This window comes from Corvus cornix, chromosome 9 (assembly GCF_000738735.6).
Source record: "Corvus cornix cornix isolate S_Up_H32 chromosome 9, ASM73873v5, whole genome shotgun sequence".
Classification (NCBI taxonomy): Eukaryota; Metazoa; Chordata; class Aves; order Passeriformes; family Corvidae; genus Corvus; species Corvus cornix.
The window spans coordinates 14,477,315-14,495,963 of NC_046339.1; the positions used below are offsets into that span (position 1 = coordinate 14,477,315).

The 18,649-nt window shown below is 38.7% G+C and overlaps 1 protein-coding gene across 4 annotated transcripts in view; it reads left to right on the forward strand.

Annotated features, from left to right (window-relative positions):
• Positions 1-291: 291 nt before the first annotated feature.
• SLC9A9 (solute carrier family 9 member A9) overlaps positions 292-18,649 on the forward strand; it is a 180,811-nt gene continuing 162,453 nt past the window's right edge. For all 4 annotated transcript variants that reach the window (XM_010406118.4, XM_010406120.4, XM_019289930.3 and 1 more), the window contains exons 1-4: positions 292-628; positions 7,087-7,289; positions 10,134-10,211; positions 10,826-10,902. In XM_010406118.4, the coding sequence (XP_010404420.3) occupies positions 454-628; positions 7,087-7,289; positions 10,134-10,211; positions 10,826-10,902 (533 nt within the window). In that variant the 5' untranslated portion in view covers positions 292-453. The remainder of the gene's footprint in view (positions 629-7,086; positions 7,290-10,133; positions 10,212-10,825; positions 10,903-18,649) is intronic.

An 18,649-nucleotide genomic window follows, 5' to 3' on the forward strand; every position in this document is an offset into this window, starting at 1 on the left:
AAAGGTTGCTATGCCATTTTTTTAACATAATTTTTTTCCATCTTAAACTGTGAAGACAAAATATGACTTTTATGATTCAGATTGTGCTGTTAAATTACAGGAAAAAAACATTATGAACACACACTGATTTTTAAAACAGAATTTCAGAAACTGGGAGTCTGAGCCTTGGAGGCAATTTGTGCTTCCACAGCCAGAGCAAGCGCAGTCCAGCAACACAATCGTAACAATAAAAATGAGACAGGGCAGCTTTAAGAGAGAAACAGGAAGCTGTAACTAGAATCCAGCTGAATTCTGAGCTGGGGCACTTTACCATGAGGCTGCAAATGAAACAGATGTGTTTGCTGTGAATGTCTGTAGTGTCTGGACTTTTTGTACCAAAGGTGACAACGCTTTCCGTCCTGTGAATTTTTTTTCTTCTTTTATTTTTCACATACTTTCTATAAAGGGAATGAAATGGAGAAGTTGAAGAAATATGTATCAGTGAAAGATGAAGATCACTTTTATCATCAGGGAGCTGTGGAGCTGCTAATCTTTAACTTTCTACTCATTCTTACAATACTAACAATTTGGTTGTTTAAAAACCATCGATTCCGCTTTCTGCATGAAACTGGAGGAGCTATGCTTTATGGTGAGTATAAATTCAAGTGCCAACATAACATCAGACTAGTTGTATATTTATGATCAGGCACTTGAGATCAAGTGCTGAAAAAGCTCAGAAAACGTGCTGAATTAAATGTCAACAGCTCCATTAGCGTACGGTAAAATAATGATGTAACAGCATCTCTCCTGAAGTAGCTAGAGGCTGCCTTGAAGGGGGAGCAACTGTCATGAGCTGGTTATCCTCAGGACGTGCATGTTCTGCACCTCTGTGGTCAGACAGCAGAGAGTTGGGGAGTTTACTGTTTACAAAAGAATGAAATCCTTTCAGTGACAGAGATTATTTCATTTGCTTGGGTTTTTCTAACATTCAAACCTGTTAGTCTGAGGAGCCTAGTAGATACAGACCTGTTGTCTAATAAAGTTTAAATGATATTGAGAGCTTTCTTTTGGCTTTGCTCTGTGCCTTTGAAAAACACACTGAAGAATGCGTCTCAAGTTTGCTCTCAATGCTGTCATTGTAGGGTAACTTCAGTTTGCCTGTCTAGTTCTAATCTTCTCTGAAGGTTTGCCAGGTTGCATTTTGCTTTCATGCGTAACTTTCCGCATTGTCCCCTAAGCACTCTCTAGCTTAATGGTACGCACTTACACATGTAATGATTTCTCTTGTCAGTCTCTTACTGCTGTTTCACTCTGAGAGACTCTACTGCCATTTCTGCTGCCATAAAATACATACAGGAGGGTAAAATATCAAAATGGAAGACAGAAATCAGCAACTCAGTCATTACCTGAGTGCCAGCCTGTTCTGACATGTTCTGTGCACACGACATCCTCTAGCAGCATAATACCCAAAATTGATTTTGTTAAGATTGCATATTCTGAAGAATATTTGTTTATCAAGGCACACCACATGCAAACAACTACATATGGAGGTTCATCTACAAGCCTGCAATGGCAAAGGCAACTGACACCTACGTTTTGAGGTCAAAGTTTCATTTTCTATGTCAAGCATTGTAAGGTGATCTCTGTTCCACTAGAAGACTGAAGCAGATACCAGTCTTCTTTGTATCCCCTACAAACTATTTTTTTTTATAAACTAACTGTATGAAATTTCAAGAACAGGCTAATTCCTCTTCTTGGCTCATTGTCTTCACAAGAAACTTGAAACTTCAAAGGAAAGCAAGCAAAAAAGAAACTCTTGTATTAATCCAGTCATTGAGCCCCTATCACCTGGGTCTGCAGGATCTCTTACTTCTCGCCTGCCTTGCCTGTATTTTAAAGTTCTGAAAAAATATTTATTCAATAATCTACCCTTTTTCTAACCTTTAAATCTGTTACACATGGAAAACACATCAACTGAATCAGTTGAGACTGAGATACACATCACATGATACTTAAATGCAACAGTTTTCACTGTCAGACATCACCTGAATTGTTTTTTAACAATTTTATGAGGTGCAAGTTATGTAATACTGAGAACACATTTGCTTGTTGCATTTCTGTTAACATTTCTCAAAAGGAAAATCATGAGACATTGTGCAATATATTATGATCAACTTGTAAATTGTTCTTCTAAATGCATGGGTGCCTCTACTGCAATAGCTTCCTTTTCACTAATTGTGCTGTTTGCCAAGTGCTGCTGAGGACCTTTTCTGAAGATTTAGACAAAAGTCTGTCAAAACAGAAATAAAATATGGGAGAATACAATAAAACAAAACGAAATAAGTATGGAATTCGCTTTTATCTGCCATTTGATTCTGTTTTGCTGCCTGCTCAGAACACACTCTGCACATCATGAGGATAACCTGCTCATATTCTTTTGATTGGTTAAGAGATTAGTGCTCCAGCAGGACAGGGCTTTTGAATTATTAAAACATTCCTCATGACTGTAAATAAACTATCTGTTTAGTCTTGCATTATTTATGGTAACCTTCGAACAGAGAAAAAAGCTTATCTGTAGAATCCAAAAAGCTAATGATGCCCTTCTTATCCTTCAAATTTTTGGATATGGGTGTAGTTTTCTTTAACATTGTGGAATGTCAATATTGAAAAGAAAGTGAAATTTCAGAGGTCATAAGAGAGGTGCCAGCTCAACAGGCAGCAACTTTGGGAGAAAATCTTCATGGCACCAAGCACTGACAGTGAGACAAGTCCTACCCTCACTTAATTTTACCTTCCTTCCCTATCCAAACAAACAATTCTGATTTCTACATTTTCTGTACAAAAAGAGGTCTCCATCCTACAGTTTGCTTTGCTCCAGCCCATTAAGCTCTTTATTAGATATGTGGATAGCAATACAATGAACTGATAATTTGGCTTCAAGTGACAGAATATGGGCACCTTTTGCAGAGTGTGTCCCACAGGATGACAAGTGGGTCCATATTCCTCAACTGTGACCTTAGGGGAGTAGCAGTGGAGAGGATAGGAAGTCAAAGTGTGAGTAACACCAGGGCAAAAAAAAACAAACACAGAAAGACAAAAACAGGAAGAAGTTTTACAGTTACTGCAAAGTGCTGAACAGCCACAAACTGAACACAGCCTGATAGAGAGTTCTATTTAAAGTACAGAACAAATGGAAGGGTGAGTTGGCTTTTTTTTTTTTTTTTTTTTGCATAGGCTCTGTAAGAAAATTCAGTTCTAGGCTGAATAGTTCCAGCTAGGAAAAAAAACCCACAACCATACTGTCCATTTAGAAATTTGAACAACTGAGGTGTATTTTTTTTTTTAATCAAAGTGTGGTTCAACATTAAGTATAGCTAAATTTAATTCAAAAATCTTTCTACAAAGTAAAAAAACTAGAAGCATTTCAAATAATGCAGAATTAATTCACAAGAATTAATTCAACAGGAATTCAACATTTCAAAAAAAATATATATATATACACACATACACTGGGAGGCATTTAGCTTGAAAGTATTTAAAGACTCAAAATATTTTGTTTGTTTTGAGACCAAACTGAAAAATCACTCACAAAGAAAGAGGAAAAATACAGACTTACTGGTTTATTCATTTATTCCCTGGTTTTCCTGGGTCTCAGAGAGCAAGTTTCTCTGCATGTTGTAGTTTGATAAACAGACCACAAAGAGTAAACTCAATTCCTGATTTCTGTATACCAGGGAGGCAGATGGATATGAGAGAGTTTGCTAGACAAGAGCACACTCAGGAACAGTGTGGGAGATGATCTACACCAGCACTGATGAAAACAAAGCTACTTCTCTGGTATCAGAGTAGGTGACCCATCTTGTAGCACCAGGCCCCAGGATGTGGCCTCTTAGTGCTGGAGAAGACACAATGAGCCAATAAAACACCAAAGTGCCTGTAGGCACCTCATGCAGAGCCAGATATCTTTAGAAACCTCAGCTATAAACCATTAGGCACCAAATCCCCATATAAGATGTAAGTCATGGCTCTTCACATTAGTGCAGCAGTAGTCCAGAGCTACACAGTGACAAACTGAGTTCAAGTATCCACGTTACTCATCCTCCCCAGAAGTCAGGTATCAGGCTCACATAGAGGTACCACCTCTCAGCTCTGAGTAAGAGGCTAAAACACTCTTGCAAGTAGGCAGCTAGAATTGAACTTCAACAACACAAAAACCCAAACCAGCAGCAAGCCAATCTGTGCCTTTTATATGGGAGGTTAATTACCAAATTTAATTGAAATTTTCTCAGCTTGAGTAATTGTCACCCCTAGGCAGGGGGTGGTATCCCCTAGGTGGAGGTGGGGCTGACTGCAGATGTACCAGCCTTCAGTTATGCTCCATGGGATTAGTGGATCAGACTGGAGGGAAAACAAAAAAAGGCTGAATGACAGAAGAGCCATTGTGGTGCTCACATAAAATGGCTTTGGGTTGCAGTGGTTAGAGGTGTTTCCCCAGGTTTTGAGGGGACAAGTTTTGACAGGTGTGCAGAGGGAAAGCTGACTCACAGTAGCCCTTTGCAGCCCCTTCTGAGGATCCCATTAGTGTGTTTGGAACTGAGGCACAATCAGTTCTGGATTCAGCTTTGGGGGAGGTGTCTAATGATTAAGCACTATGATTCTTTTACTTTCAAAATCCAGTATGCCTCTTGTGTGAAATAATTGTAGTTGCCTTCTAATGGTGTGTTCTGAGTATCCCTGTTTCTCACAGGCAGAAATGGATGTAACAGGTCCCAGAAAGAGGAATCCCTGGACCTTAATAAAACAGAATATTTTATAGTCTTCCTGATTGCAGCGTTCACAATGAAAAAAGGTTGTCAGGACTCAGAAGACAGTATGGGAAAATCACAATTAAGTCAGAAACTGACATTTTGTAGTGGTGAGGTGAAGAGAGGAACATCATTTTTGAGGCAAACGAAGAAATTTGAAAGAAAATCTTAAATATTTGGGAAAATCAAGTAATGACTAAAACTGCATCCCTGAGTGTCCTTACTAAGGAAAGCATTTAACCGGTGACTATATGAAATCCTGGGGAAACAACAGTCCTGTTTAGCTCAGGAATTTGGCACGGTGACTTAAAAAATCCCTTCCAATGGTCAAATCTATGATTAAGGATTTTATCCTGCTTCCACTGAAGAAGCTGGAAAACCTGCACTGCCTTCAGTTGAAACATGACTGAGCTGTAGTTAGAGTGAGATTTTGCTTCAAGATCCGACTTCAAAGGACAGTTGAGACTTTTTAAAGAAATCTGTAACATCAGTGACACCCTTTTCTGTTTCAATGCTGCATTTAAATAAATGTGCTTAAAACACTTTTTGATAATCTTGCACAGGCCTTGGTGAATGTCTGCAAAATATTTCTGTTACCTGAGCAGATTACCTGGTAATAGAAGTGCATCAGAGACTGTAGTTTAAAACATTGAGTCATACGGACAAAAATGGCAAAGGAAAACCTGTAAGTTTTGTGCTCCAGAGAATGAAAAACATCAAGTCTTGTTCAAGCATCAAATTAAGTTAAATTTTTAATGTATTTGAAATTGAATTTAAAAATTTAATATGTGGTTCTTCTAGTGGAAATCTAATAAAAATAAGATGAAAACCCTGACAGTTTTAACTAATTAATGGTTTCCTGGTTTCTGACTCGTGATTTTGGACATCTGGGCTGACCACTGTGGAAGTCATATTTCATTGTAACACGTGCAGTGCTTGCTTCCCTTTACATATAAATGCTTTCCCCTAACATTTTGAGGAACTCTGTCTTTTACTACAGCCAGATTTATTATCTGATTTATTGCATGAATGCTGTGTAACTTAAGAAAGTGGTCTTGGGATTTCTACACCTTATTGAAATTCTCTATCATTTAAAGAAAGCAACCATACTAAACAATAGATTCTAAACAAGCGCAAAAGCGTGCACACACTAAACAGGCAATACAGCTGTTACTCAGCATCACTGCAAGAAGCTACAAACTTGACTTACAGGTGCACTAGGAATCTGCAGTTCTGAGAGTCTCTCTTAGGAGAAGATGTGACAATAACACAGACTCTCAAGGTCCTTGTGATCACTTGTATCACCATCTGATTATGGGATCAAACTGAAATTGTAACATCATGTTTTGCAGATGCTTCTCTGATATTTCCTGTAATTTAATTTCTTTCTTATCTTTCACTAGTAAGTGTGTCTATCTAGATGCTTAGGTCTCTTCCATCAATATTTAATCTGAGTATTCTTAGCATTTTATGAATATGTTAGTAATTAGTAACTGTAAAATTGTTCATCCTATACACTGGACTTAAAGCATATAGGACGCATAAAAGAAGTATGGAAATTAAATTTTAAACCAAATCAAAGTCTCTGAGGGTGGAAATAATCTCAGTAATGTTATCTAGCTAAATATTACTCACCTCTCCTAAAGTAAACATGCAGCCTCCCACTAGAGCCAACAGAAAGAGCTATACCATCCCGAGGATGGCTGCAGAAGTACATTTTCCTTCCTGTTAAGTGTAAAGAGAGACAAAATATGTGTCTTAGGTAAGAGTCCTAAATTTCAGATAGTCTTATTATTCCTTCCCTTCTTCCTGATTTATTTTTCTATGTTTATGCAGTCTCAAAAATGCAGTCTTCTACAGAAAGCAGAATGTGCCTGAGGATGTGTCAGAGTTTTGTCCCCACAAATGAAGTGTGTAAAATCTCCAACAGCACAGCTGATGTTTATAGGCTCAGCACAGCACATGAGTTGTGCAGGCATCTCCCTGCTCTAAATAACTACTGAAAACGAAATGGATGAGAAAACTCAGTTAATTATTATGCCAGAAACTGGATCGCAAAAACAGGAGTACGACTGTGCATATGTCAAACCAACATCTGCATTCTAATGAAATGACCATTTTGGAAGAATATTTTGTGGTCATCCATGAAGTGTTGAGAGAGGTTCTGTAAATGTAGAAACCCTGAGAAGGTTTCCTACGGTTTTGGGAGAGCTAATTTTTCTCTAAACTGGTAAATCTGTAGCATCAAATACTTAAAAATACTTGAATCTCTTTCATTTTTCTTTTTTTCTTTACTCTCCAGGCCTTTTAATGGGATTAATTATACAGTATGTGACAAAATCACCAGATGTTGAAAGTGGGACTGTTTATGAATGTGAAAAGCTGAAATCTGGGCCATCCACTCTGCTTATTAACATAACTAATCAGGTCTACGAATATCAATACAAAAGAGAGATCAGCCACCACAATGTCAATGGTCACCAGGGCAATGCGATGCTTCAAAAGGTAAAACCTATCTTATTTTTGTTCTAAACTCTGTAAGATATTTATTTTATTTTCACCTTTGAAAGAGGAAAATAAGCTTCACGTTAAAATGAGACAGAGAGAGAGAGTCTATTCTGAGTTTAGGGTGAGCAAGGTAAGTGATGAAGAGCAGTAAAGGACCATCATTTAGCTCCAAGCTGACTGTGTGCTTGCGGAGTGGTTGCCTAAGCTGTTTCAAATGACAGTCCCATCTCCTGCAGACACTGAGTTCATTACAGACACAGCTGTTAACTTGGATTCATTGCCACTAAACCTTTATAAACCCCACTGGTATCTTTATTTTTCCTCTGTCTTCAAAGGGACTTGCTCTAGCAGGATAATGCAAGGGGAGGTTACCTCCTGTGGACAGCAGAGGAAACTGCCAACTCTAAACATCTTTCAAAACACAAACTTGTAAATATGTACTTAATGTACATTTTAATTCATCAGAGCATTCTCATACATTCTTCCACTCCTGCAGTGGTCCTCAGCAGGGACTTCGCTGCCATGGGGAGATACCATTGTGGCAATTCAGGCTGGATGCAAAAAGGGAAGTGTGGGAGAAAATTTGCAGTCTTTCACAATGTCATGCCCTTTTCTCTGTTCCAGTATATAACAAAATATTTTACTTTGTTATTAGAGTCGTTCCCTGCCTATGTAATATTTGCTTCTTATGATGTTCGCTTGTTTTAAAAAATGGCAGCCATTTGAAGAACACTGCAGTGCAGAGGCACTTTTTAAGACCTGGATTTTGTGCTCAAAGACATTGTATATTCACATGAAGCTTCTAAGTCCTTACCAATGGCTTTTTAAAATATTGCAATGCATTATTTTGCTTTCTTTCAAGTATTATTGTTTGTGTAGCACAGTAATACATGATCCTCTGTATTATACGGTTATCGTTATAAAAACTTTTAAGTTATGCTTACAATGTACACTGGGGAGCTCAGCAGAATTAGGATTTAACCATCTGCTCAAATTTCTTGCTGATGCAGCACCATTGTGTGCCTGTCTGCTGTTCTGCTGTTACTGCCAGACTTGCCCTTCTCAGAAAGAACTAGACTGTCAAGGACCATTAGAGTTGTGGTGGGTGGAGACAGGAAAATACTGTGGCAGTAAGACTAATCAGGTTTTGCTGAATCTTCATCCTTTTTTCTGCTAGCTGGTTGCAGTTGCAGCTTTGTCTTAGCCAAAGTGTGTGTTTAGTTTCCAGGGCATATGTACTAATCCATTGCATTTGATCATCTTCATCAGACCTGGTACTGAAGCTGACTTAGGACAAAGGAGGAGTACTGACTTGCACAGAAATTTCTGGTGACCTTACAGGGAACTGCCTGATCTTGTTTCCATAATCTCACTTTGCTGGAAGGCTCTTAAAAGTCTCTACTGTGAATTGTAGTTCCTCTAAATTATTGGAGAGACCTCAGTCTGCCTAGATTTTCACTTCTTTTTCCTTTAAAATTTCCTGCCAGATGCCCTCTTGAAAAGAAAATAAATAAAAAAGGAAAAGGGATAAATTCAGCTGTATTTAGGAGACAATGCCTGGCAGCCTTCCTGACTGGCAAAAGCACTAATGTAAAAAACAGAAAGCATGATCACACCATGCTCTGTGTTTTGTACAACTGTAATTCCCTTTTGACTGCAGTAAAAGTGTTTACTTAGTGCCTTTTATCAGAGAGAATAGATTGTGCCATGACTTACAAACATGTATTCTTTAGAACATGGTTTTGAATAATAAAACATGCAGTCAGGATTTCTGATGCCCACAGAAAAGATATTTTGACATATTTGCTGAATTCATTCCAAAATTAACATTTGAAAATGTTAGTTCATAAATGAAGAAAATCCTTTATCCATCATGTTTTCAATGATGGTGCCAGCACAGCTAATGTTGCTGGCAGGTTATTTAGCTCGCTTTCAGCTTTATAACTCAAAGTGAGCAAGATGGAAAAAAGTCTCAGCTCTCACTTCCTGTTTATCAAATCAAGCTGTTAGTAAGAAGGCAGAAATAATTTTGTAGGCAGGTCTTACTCTTTTGAAGAAAAATAATCTAGAATACTGTAGCCTTAAAATATCACTTCATCTGAACAAAATGCAAGCCTTTGCACTAATTACCTCCTGTCACTTAAAAGTATTGATATAATATAGCCCACTGACAGAACACTAAGCAGTACACAGGCTTATTTAAGTTCGTTTTTTTCTCCAGCAATGCTGTAATTTTAAAGAGAATTCTATTTTATTGAAAGCTATTTGTAATGAATTGCAGTGGCTGGGCAATGTCCTTGGTCTTCCTCTGTGCCAGAAGTTGAAGGCCTCAGTGCATTTCCTCATTCTAGCATTACTTTAAAATTTTAATGGCTATTTTATAAACCATTTCCTTCAAAGGAAATGTTACATTGGTTTTGGTGGTGTAGGCCTTTTATCGCCATTCTGTACACAGGGAATTGAGGCCCAATGCTGCTGATGTATCTTTCCTGAAAGTGAACAGGAGATCCACGTCTGACCCAGGGGTCATGTCATGGGACTGTCAAGTTGATGTCTGGTAGGGCAGCTGCTGTCGCAGGTAACGCTGCTTTTATGTGTTACCTGTAATGTAGCACGTGATTGATCTCCTTCTTGAAGGAATACTTTTCAAGTAGTAATCTGCATCTGTAAACTGTAAGGAACTACCCATTTATACTTCCAAGAAAACAATTCAGAATAATCCCACAGACAGTGGAGGTGAGCCTGAGATCAGTCCTGATAAGAAGATACAATTAAAACCTATCATATCAAATTAAATGCTACTTTATTTGTTCTTACCCTCTCTTCTGTCCTTTCTGGCAGATGACCTTTGATCCTTCCATCTTCTTCAATATTTTGCTGCCACCCATTATATTTCATGCTGGATATAGTTTGAAGAAGGTATGTGTCTTTTTCCTTATGTGACAAAAGGGACTGAGTGTGGCTGCTGCTCTGTAGACCCAACAGGCCAGTGACAGAGGACAGAGTCAGCTAACAATTATATTGCCTGGGAAGAACTTGGCAGGAACGGATTAAAATGAATGATCCATGGCCCTCATTCTGCTCCCTTTCTGTCCCTGTGCAAAGATCTGATCGTGCAGTTTAGGACACTTAGGCCTCCCTGTTTTCAGAAGAGACCACTTTGAATGCCGTGAACTGCAGGCAGGAGCAGCCTCTCTGTGTTTCACATCCTGCCTGATCAGGACTTTGTTCAAGGCATGGGGTTATGATACCATTTGTATCAGGTACTTCCAATGTGAAATTCTGCTAAGATCCTGAAACATTTGTCCAGATACATAAAAAAGAGGGAACTTTGATGGCATTCCACTTGGGGAAAAAAATTAAACGTCTTTGAATTGTATTTTCCAAAATAACTGAAGTAGCCAATATTGTTCCATCTTCTATATGTGATAAGTGTTGTAACAAATGGTACTGCTAAATGTGTTTCTACTTGGTCTGGATGCTTTTTTATTCACTATATTACAAAGGACTTTCTTTCCAACTTTCCTCCCCAGAGACATTTTTTTCGTAACTTAGGATCAATTTTAACCTATGCCTTTTTGGGAACTGCCATCTCCTGCATTGTCATTGGGTAAGTGAGTGTCTTCTGCTGTTATCACATGCTTGGTATTTTTTTTCAATTAAAAACTAAACTGTAAAAATAACAGACCCTGCATGGTCAATAAATAACAGACCCTGCATGGTCAATATACTTAGCAGCTTGTGTATCAGATAAAGTAATTCCTTCTCAGGGAACGCTGAGATGGAAAAGGCAAAACTCTTGGATAGCCAAGGACTGTCCCAGGCATTCAGAAAATTGTGTCCTTCATTTTTGGTCTGTGACTGGTGTAAGCATAAACTGCCTTCTACACTCCATAGCTGTAACCATCTGTCCTGAGAAATAGGACCATTGTCTCAATTGAAAATCCATGCTTCTAACCAGAATTTCTTCTAGAGAAGAGCAGATCTCTTAACAGTAAGGGAAGGACTTTAAATCTCAGAGGGGGTAGGAATAGATACCTCATGGCATATATGTAAAATAACTGGAGTAATTTCAAAGGCTAAGTGAAATTTTTAGTTGAAGATCACATGAAAAGCCTCAGTCTGGAATTATGTGTCAATTGAGCCTGGGTGACTCAATGGCTTCTACAGAAAAAGAGGAAGGAAAGAAAGTAGAGGGGCAATATATCCTGTTTTAGTTTCGGACCTGCTTAGGGAAAAGTTTCTAATTTTTTTTCAAATTTACCTAACTAAAGAAAATACTTGCTAGTCAGAAATGGATTATATCTTTCCAGGCTGGCATGGTGTGAAAATTCTGTTTGTGTGTTCGATTCACCCAATGAAAATTAAACAAAACATTTAAAAATCCTTTTGGATCTTAAAATTTCAAGTTTTTCATTATATTTATGAATTTCACATAGATACTTCAGCTCTCACATTCTGGAAAAATTCCTGATGCAGGGGAAAACGAATGAGCAGAGTTGGACTCTGCAGTGAGAGGGTCTTTGTGCCTGCCCAGAGCCTTACTAAGAGGAGCAGTGCACTGCTCCCAGTTAAGCCTGAGCATCGCTGACATCTCCTGCCATTTCTGTGCTGGGGACTTGCATGGAGATGGCTGAGCTACCTCAGTCTGGATGGTCTGGGGAGGTGATGGAGCAGTGCTGCATGGAAATGAGTAAGTCTTGCTGAGAGGCTTTGATCTTGCTGGTATTGTGCAGAGTTAAATTGGCAAAAAAGTCACAGAACTCTCTGGTGTTCAGGTGTTAGACTAGGAAGCACACTATAATTTGTAGGCCTTATTTGAGAGCCTGGGCTGTAGAACTCTGAAATTTAATCTCTGCATGATACGGAAAGGTATGTGGAAAAACCTCAGGTATTGTGAGGGCGCTTGAATTTAGAACTGGTTGAGGTTCTGTATGGACAGCAGCATCAAATTATAGAAGCAGTTAATTTTTTTAATGTCTGTCTTTCCCTTTCTTTAAGTAAAGATGTATGTGCTGCATCAAGGTATAAAGCCCTTGCTGGCATCATTACGAGATGGAACTTTCTCCTTTAATATCATTTTAATAATAGTAAAATACATGAACAACCTATAACTTAGAGTTCAATGATTTTAAAACCATTCTTTTATGTGTATGTCATCATACCTATCTTGATCTCCTAGATTCCGAATAATCAAGTAGCTTAGTAAGCATAATGCACAGGAGGTATTGTGTTATTAAAAGCTCTGCAAGCCATGGTCACTCCAAGTGCCAGGAAAATTTAGACTCTGCAATCAAAGTATGATCATCTTCTGTGCTGAAATACAAAGGAGTGTAAACTCTCAGTGTGGCTGTCTCCCCTTCATGTAAGAAAAACCACTGAACGTCTATGGGCTCAGGAAAAAGGATGCCTTTCAGACCCAAAGCTGTAACTACAGGAGGCACTGTGACATGTGTCACATTTATTGGAGGAGGAAAAGCTTCATCTCACTTTTCTTTGTGAAAATTTCCTCGAGAAATGGCACCTCATCACTTCTTGAAGTTCACAGCTTGGACAGCTGCACCACTCATATTTCTCCTCTGTCTTTATTTGCATTAACATACCTATGAACCTTGTTCTTGTTTCTTTTCTTACCCATTTATATGGCAGCGAGCACCCCTAAGGTTGAAATTATAAATTCAGTAAAAAAATCTATACCCTAACAACAGTTTGAGCTGAATGGTAGCACAGTTCTGAGGTAACAGTGGTTCTGGATCTCAGTTGGACCATTCCTGTGCTTCCTCTCTCTTGTCTCGGCTATTCAACATAAACCAATAGCCAACAGATCTGTGAGATTGCAGGAAAGCATTAGGGTTGTCCAACCTAGTAATGCTTTTAAACATGCATTTAGTGTATGACTCTGACATTGCCATGTTAATGGAAAATTCCAGAGCAGCTTTGATAATTTTGTTAAAATAAACATAATATATTCAATTTAGCCTATATTCCAAATACTTTCATGCCTGTATCCATGCTATTTTATTTAAAACAGAATAAATGCAGATAGAATCTACTTCAAAAAGTTCCTACTAAGAACAATTCCTACTAGCAATTCAAAGTTCCAGCCCAAAGTCAGGATAAAGATCAAAAGGAAACCTTAAGGGAGAGAGTAGTAAGCACTGGGCCTTACAGGGTGTTCTTGTACAAACCCACAACACCCACTGGAATCACTGCAGAGAAGGCAGTAATATATTCAGAGCAGGGCTTGTGTGAATGTGAAGCATGTTTGCATAATGTACATGTCAGGATAAGAAGGAGATAATGACTGCATGAAGAAGAAAGATTATATGAAAACTCTACTGAAAGGAATGAAAAGTAAGCCCTAAAAGAAAAATATGTCTTCAGACAGAAAGGGTGAAGAACTAGTTGCTGTTACAAAAGAAAGGGCAGAACCCTGAGGTACTTCTAGGTTTCATTGCTATAAAGAAATATTTTGTGCACAGGTATGATTAAACATGTGCTTTCTTCTCATTATGTGAGCACAACACACACATAAACAGTACTTTGATATCCACAGGCTCAAGCTCTGTGTGTCTGCAGCCTCTCACTGGGGCTGTGTTCCTGCTGCCCGGGTTACAGATGAGTGAACCCTTCTGGGGCTCACTGAAGTGGCAAGGCAAAACCTGTAACAAAGAAGGACCAGACCTCTCTTTGTCAATCAGAAACAGCTGGGAAATATCATTAATAAAGAACAGAAACATCATTTGGATTGTTGCAAACTCTTAGAGTGCTAAAACGTTGCCATGGAACACACAGATACAATGGTGCCTGTCTCCTCTTTGTGAGTCTTTGCTTTTGTGTGAAAGGCCTCAAGAAAGAGGAGCTGTGTGGAATTTGAGTGAAAAGGCTATAATCAGATATTCCCACTGAGGGTGAGAGAAGGAGGAGTAAGAGAGAGTGGGGTTTTTTAGTGAAGATTGTGCCAAAACGTACTTGCTTTCAGCTAAGTACTGCTCTAAGGAATGCCTGCCCATGTTAGCTGTAAGACTGTCCTCGGCCTCTTAACATACATGAAGGATATAAAGCTTTCCCAGCAAAGCAAAATTATGCCCTTTGTACCAAATCTGACTACCAAGGATCCATGCAGAGAGATCCTATAAGGGAAAGGGGAAACTCTCCCTCTCCAAGCCCTATTGACTGCAGAATTGCTGAAGTGGTCCCCTTCATGGTGAACAGTCTGCTGACTCCAGGTCTGCATGACATAAGATTATATAAGATCCAGTCTTTCAACAGATCTTTTCTCTGTCAGTGGTTCCAGCTTCCTATCTTCTGAAGAGTAGTGTGGAATAATCACTGAGACAGCTCTTTCTTCCTAAGAAAAGCCATACAGGCCAAGTCTCTCTGAGGCTCAGTCTGATACAGAGCAGGCAGTCTTTTGTTGGAGGAGACTTCTTGAGTTTCATAGACTCAGAGGATAACTTAGGTTAGTTATCCTAACCTAAATTAGGATATCCTGGAAGCAATGTCTGGATGTCTGTAGTCATCCAGAACTCTGGGAAATCTGTTCCAGTCTTAACCACCATCACTACAAAGACTGTCTGTTTATCCAATTGGAATTTTCCTTGCTTCACCTTGTAACCCTTGCCTCCCATCCTTTCCCTATGCAGCCCTCAGAAGGTGGCTCTATGTTCTCTGGACCCACCTGAAGATAGCACTTAGCTCCACTCCCATCTACAAGAGAAAGCTCAGCTTCTGTCTCTTCTCATATGTCACAGCCCTCGAATTACCTTGGTGGTTCTCTGCTGAGCTGTCTCCTATCTGTCTTCCCTGTACTGGAGTCCAAAACAAACCCTCTATTCCAGATGTCACCTCTCAAGTGCCAACAAAAGACTTCATGTCTTCGCTTGGTTTGCTCACCGTGCTTCCATGAACACAATGTGGTTTGCAGTCACCCTGCATAGCTGCTCTTGTGAAGTCCCATTCTGATTTATGCTCCATTTGATATCCTCCAGGACTCCAGGGGTTTTCTGCACATACTTGTGTAGCCAGCCATGCTTCTGTGGGACTGCTACATAGGGTTGCTCTACTTTTCCATATGTACCTCAATATTAGCTGTATATTATGATCACTGTAAGCTGAAGCACCACTGAGCTGATGCTACTCAGTGAGTGCATGAAAACTGGGCTGCTGAAGTATTAAATGAACATCTGCCCCCTCTTGCCTTTTTTTTAGGTTTTACACCTTGGGAAGAAGCAGGGAGAAGGACCTAATTTCAACTTCTGCAAGGAATAGTGTTCTCTTCACTTAGATTCTATTTTTAATAAACTGTGCTGGGTTACATCTTCCAGAATTGATGTCTGTCATAGATATTTTCTATTTTGATAATGGAAGAGTGCTTAAGTATTTGGAAAAATCTTGACACTATGGTAACAACCTATCAGAGCAACATATTGAGCAGCAGAGGGTGTAGAACTATTTGCATTTTTCCCCTCTTGAAATCCTTTTGACTTCTTTGATCAGCATTCTCAGTGGCAGCCAGGGCCAAGATGCCTATGCACAGGAGCACTGACATTATTAAGTTCGGCTTATCTGTGATTTTTTATTTGGTTTCACTTGGGTTCTCTCAAATTGCAATGCCAAAACAACATTTTTGATACTCAGAATGCAGCATGTCTGCAGTCACTTACTCATATTTTTCCAGCCTGTCTACTACTTTTGGCAAGGCCTGATTTTTCTGGAATTTAAAGCTATCTTAGTGTGCAACTCAAATAACAAATGTATTTGCAGAAAACATGGGCCAAGTTTGATCTGTCTTTGTGGCTGCACTGAGAATTTCGTTTGAATAAAGCTGAGATAAAAAATGAGGTTTGGATCAGAAAAAGTAGAGTAATTATAGTTTTGAACAAGTGAAGTTACAAAAAGCAAACAAATTGATAAGAGTGGTGTTAGCAAAAATCCTTCCAGGATGATCCCTGTTTTAAGAGGAAAGATGCTGGTGTTGTTATTAGCTGCTCAGTTTGCATAACCTTCTCTGGCTGGGGAGACAGGACTTCTCCATAGGTCAACTGGAGGCACAGGTGGTTAGTTTGGCTTGATTCATTCCAGTACGTCTGTGAGCACATGGATGCTGGATTTACAGTAACCATGTCAGATCACTTCATGGCAATCAGTGCTCAAAGTTCAACTTCTAATTAAAAAACCCTCATAGAATCAAGGTATTTCTTTTGTGTGCCTGTGTTTAACTGCAGTGACTAACAGCTTGGACAAAGAAGTCTCTTCTGACATTTAAATTCAAGTGTGAGGAATAAATTAATCATACTTGATTCTCACAGGCAGTCAGGAATCCTTTCCTTTGCCATTTCTCACCATTCTACAAATGAATATTCAAATGCTGTCTGCATATGATCACTAAATGCTGAGACTACAATAATATAATATAATATAATATAATATAATATAATATAATATAATATAATATAATATATTTATTATTATATTATATTATATTATATTATATTATATTATATTATCTTTCTAAATTATTTTTTTAAAAACTGAATCTTGAATAGTTTTACTTGAAAACCAGGACAATTGTTTTTGTTTCTATACATAGACATACACCTATATAAGAAAAAAATTTTGAAAGAGAAAAAGAAAGGAGTATCAAGAAATATCAAATACCTATCCAGATATTTTTGTTGACCACAAGATTAGATTTTCCATCATAACTTTCTATGAAAGTAGACATTCTCCATTCAAATATCTGTGGTATCAAGATTCCACCATCACATGAAATTTTTTTCCTCACTCTTAACTGTACTGTTTTAGCAGTCCCTCTTTGTGCCTCCTAAAGAAGGATGGGTTGGACTGAATTAATAACATTTCTGCTCAAATGCAGCACTACCAAGAAATGTTCAATTTTCCTTTGCAGAGTTTACCAGGGTAAGATGCAACTCTTCAGTCAGAGATTTAGTTCTCTCATTGTTATACCTACCCAAACATTATTCTAAAAGTGAGGAGACACGCACCCGAGAGCTTCAGCAGGCAGTATTTGTGGTTACTGAGCTCTGCAAGACTGGTGATATTTTTTTATTTTCACAGGTATTTTGGTAGTTTGGCAAAGGCTAGAGGGAAGTTCAGTGAGGTTATGGGTGTGTATATTACTTTCTGCTGGAAGCTTAATGGAATATACAAATGGAGTCTGCTGATAGGAAACAGTACTGAGCTTATTATCTGGCTGTTCTTTCTCACTGAAGGGCTATGGATAGACTTTACAGCCTGGAAATGAAACACTTGTAGCTATGTGCTCCAGCAGAGCAAAGCCAAATATTGTTTGGCTTGAATTTACTGTGAGGTGCTGTGGGATTCTTCTGGATTTTGGAACTGTTTCTGCAAGGGAAAATGGGGCCAGGTTAAGGGTAACAAAAAACAAAATCTCTGTTACAGAGCTCTCCATAAACTAAGAAAATAACTTTACAAGGATTATCTGCTGCTGCACCAGCTAAGCTCTTGCCTTCCCAGGTGATAACTTTTGTATTAATTTAGGCTCAATTCATGTATAAGGAAAGTAATATTTTTTTCCTAATTAAAATATTGTTTTCTACTGCATGTTCCCATCAAATGACATAAAAATCCCCAGGTCCCTCTTTCCTACACACACCACTTGTAAATAGCAAATGCTTAACCTCCCCACAAGCAAGAATAAAAGCTTCATTTTTGGTACAAACAGAAACTGGTGAGGGGGAGTGTGAAAGTATTTTGGTGCTGTAGAAATTAACTGAGGGAGAAAGAGGGAAAAAATATATATAGACCACTTGCCCTCCTCAGTGGTAGAACCCGCTGAACATCAGAGGTCTGACTTCAACAGTTTCTAACAATCTTTTGAAGCCAGATATTCAGCCTATGAGTGGAAATAAAGAGAAAACTAATACACAGACATTCACTGAATGTACTATAACTGTTGTAAGAGTACAGTGCCTTTGCTGTACCCCTTTTTTAGATTTTGGCTGCTTCCATGTCCCATCTTGGAGTGAATGCAGGCATTTTCTTTCAGTCATGAGACAGAATTGCTCCAGTTTTGCATTGACTTGAGGAAACTCAACAGAGATGATTTAGCTGAAAAATCAAGCTAAGTCTCTCCAGACTTCTCCAAAGAAGGCAGATGAACACTGAGCCCTGGCAGGAAAAGAACTAGTGTTTAGTTGTTAATGTGCAGCTCAGGTGCCCAAAGCAGTAGTTTTGATTCTTTGGTCAGTCCAAATCTGAGGTCATTCCACTGCAGTCTGTGGAGTTGCCACATACAACTCGTGGCTGCAGCTGCAAGGGGTAGTTGCTGCTTCTCACTTTTTTTCAAAGGTGTGAGGTGAATCCAAAATGGG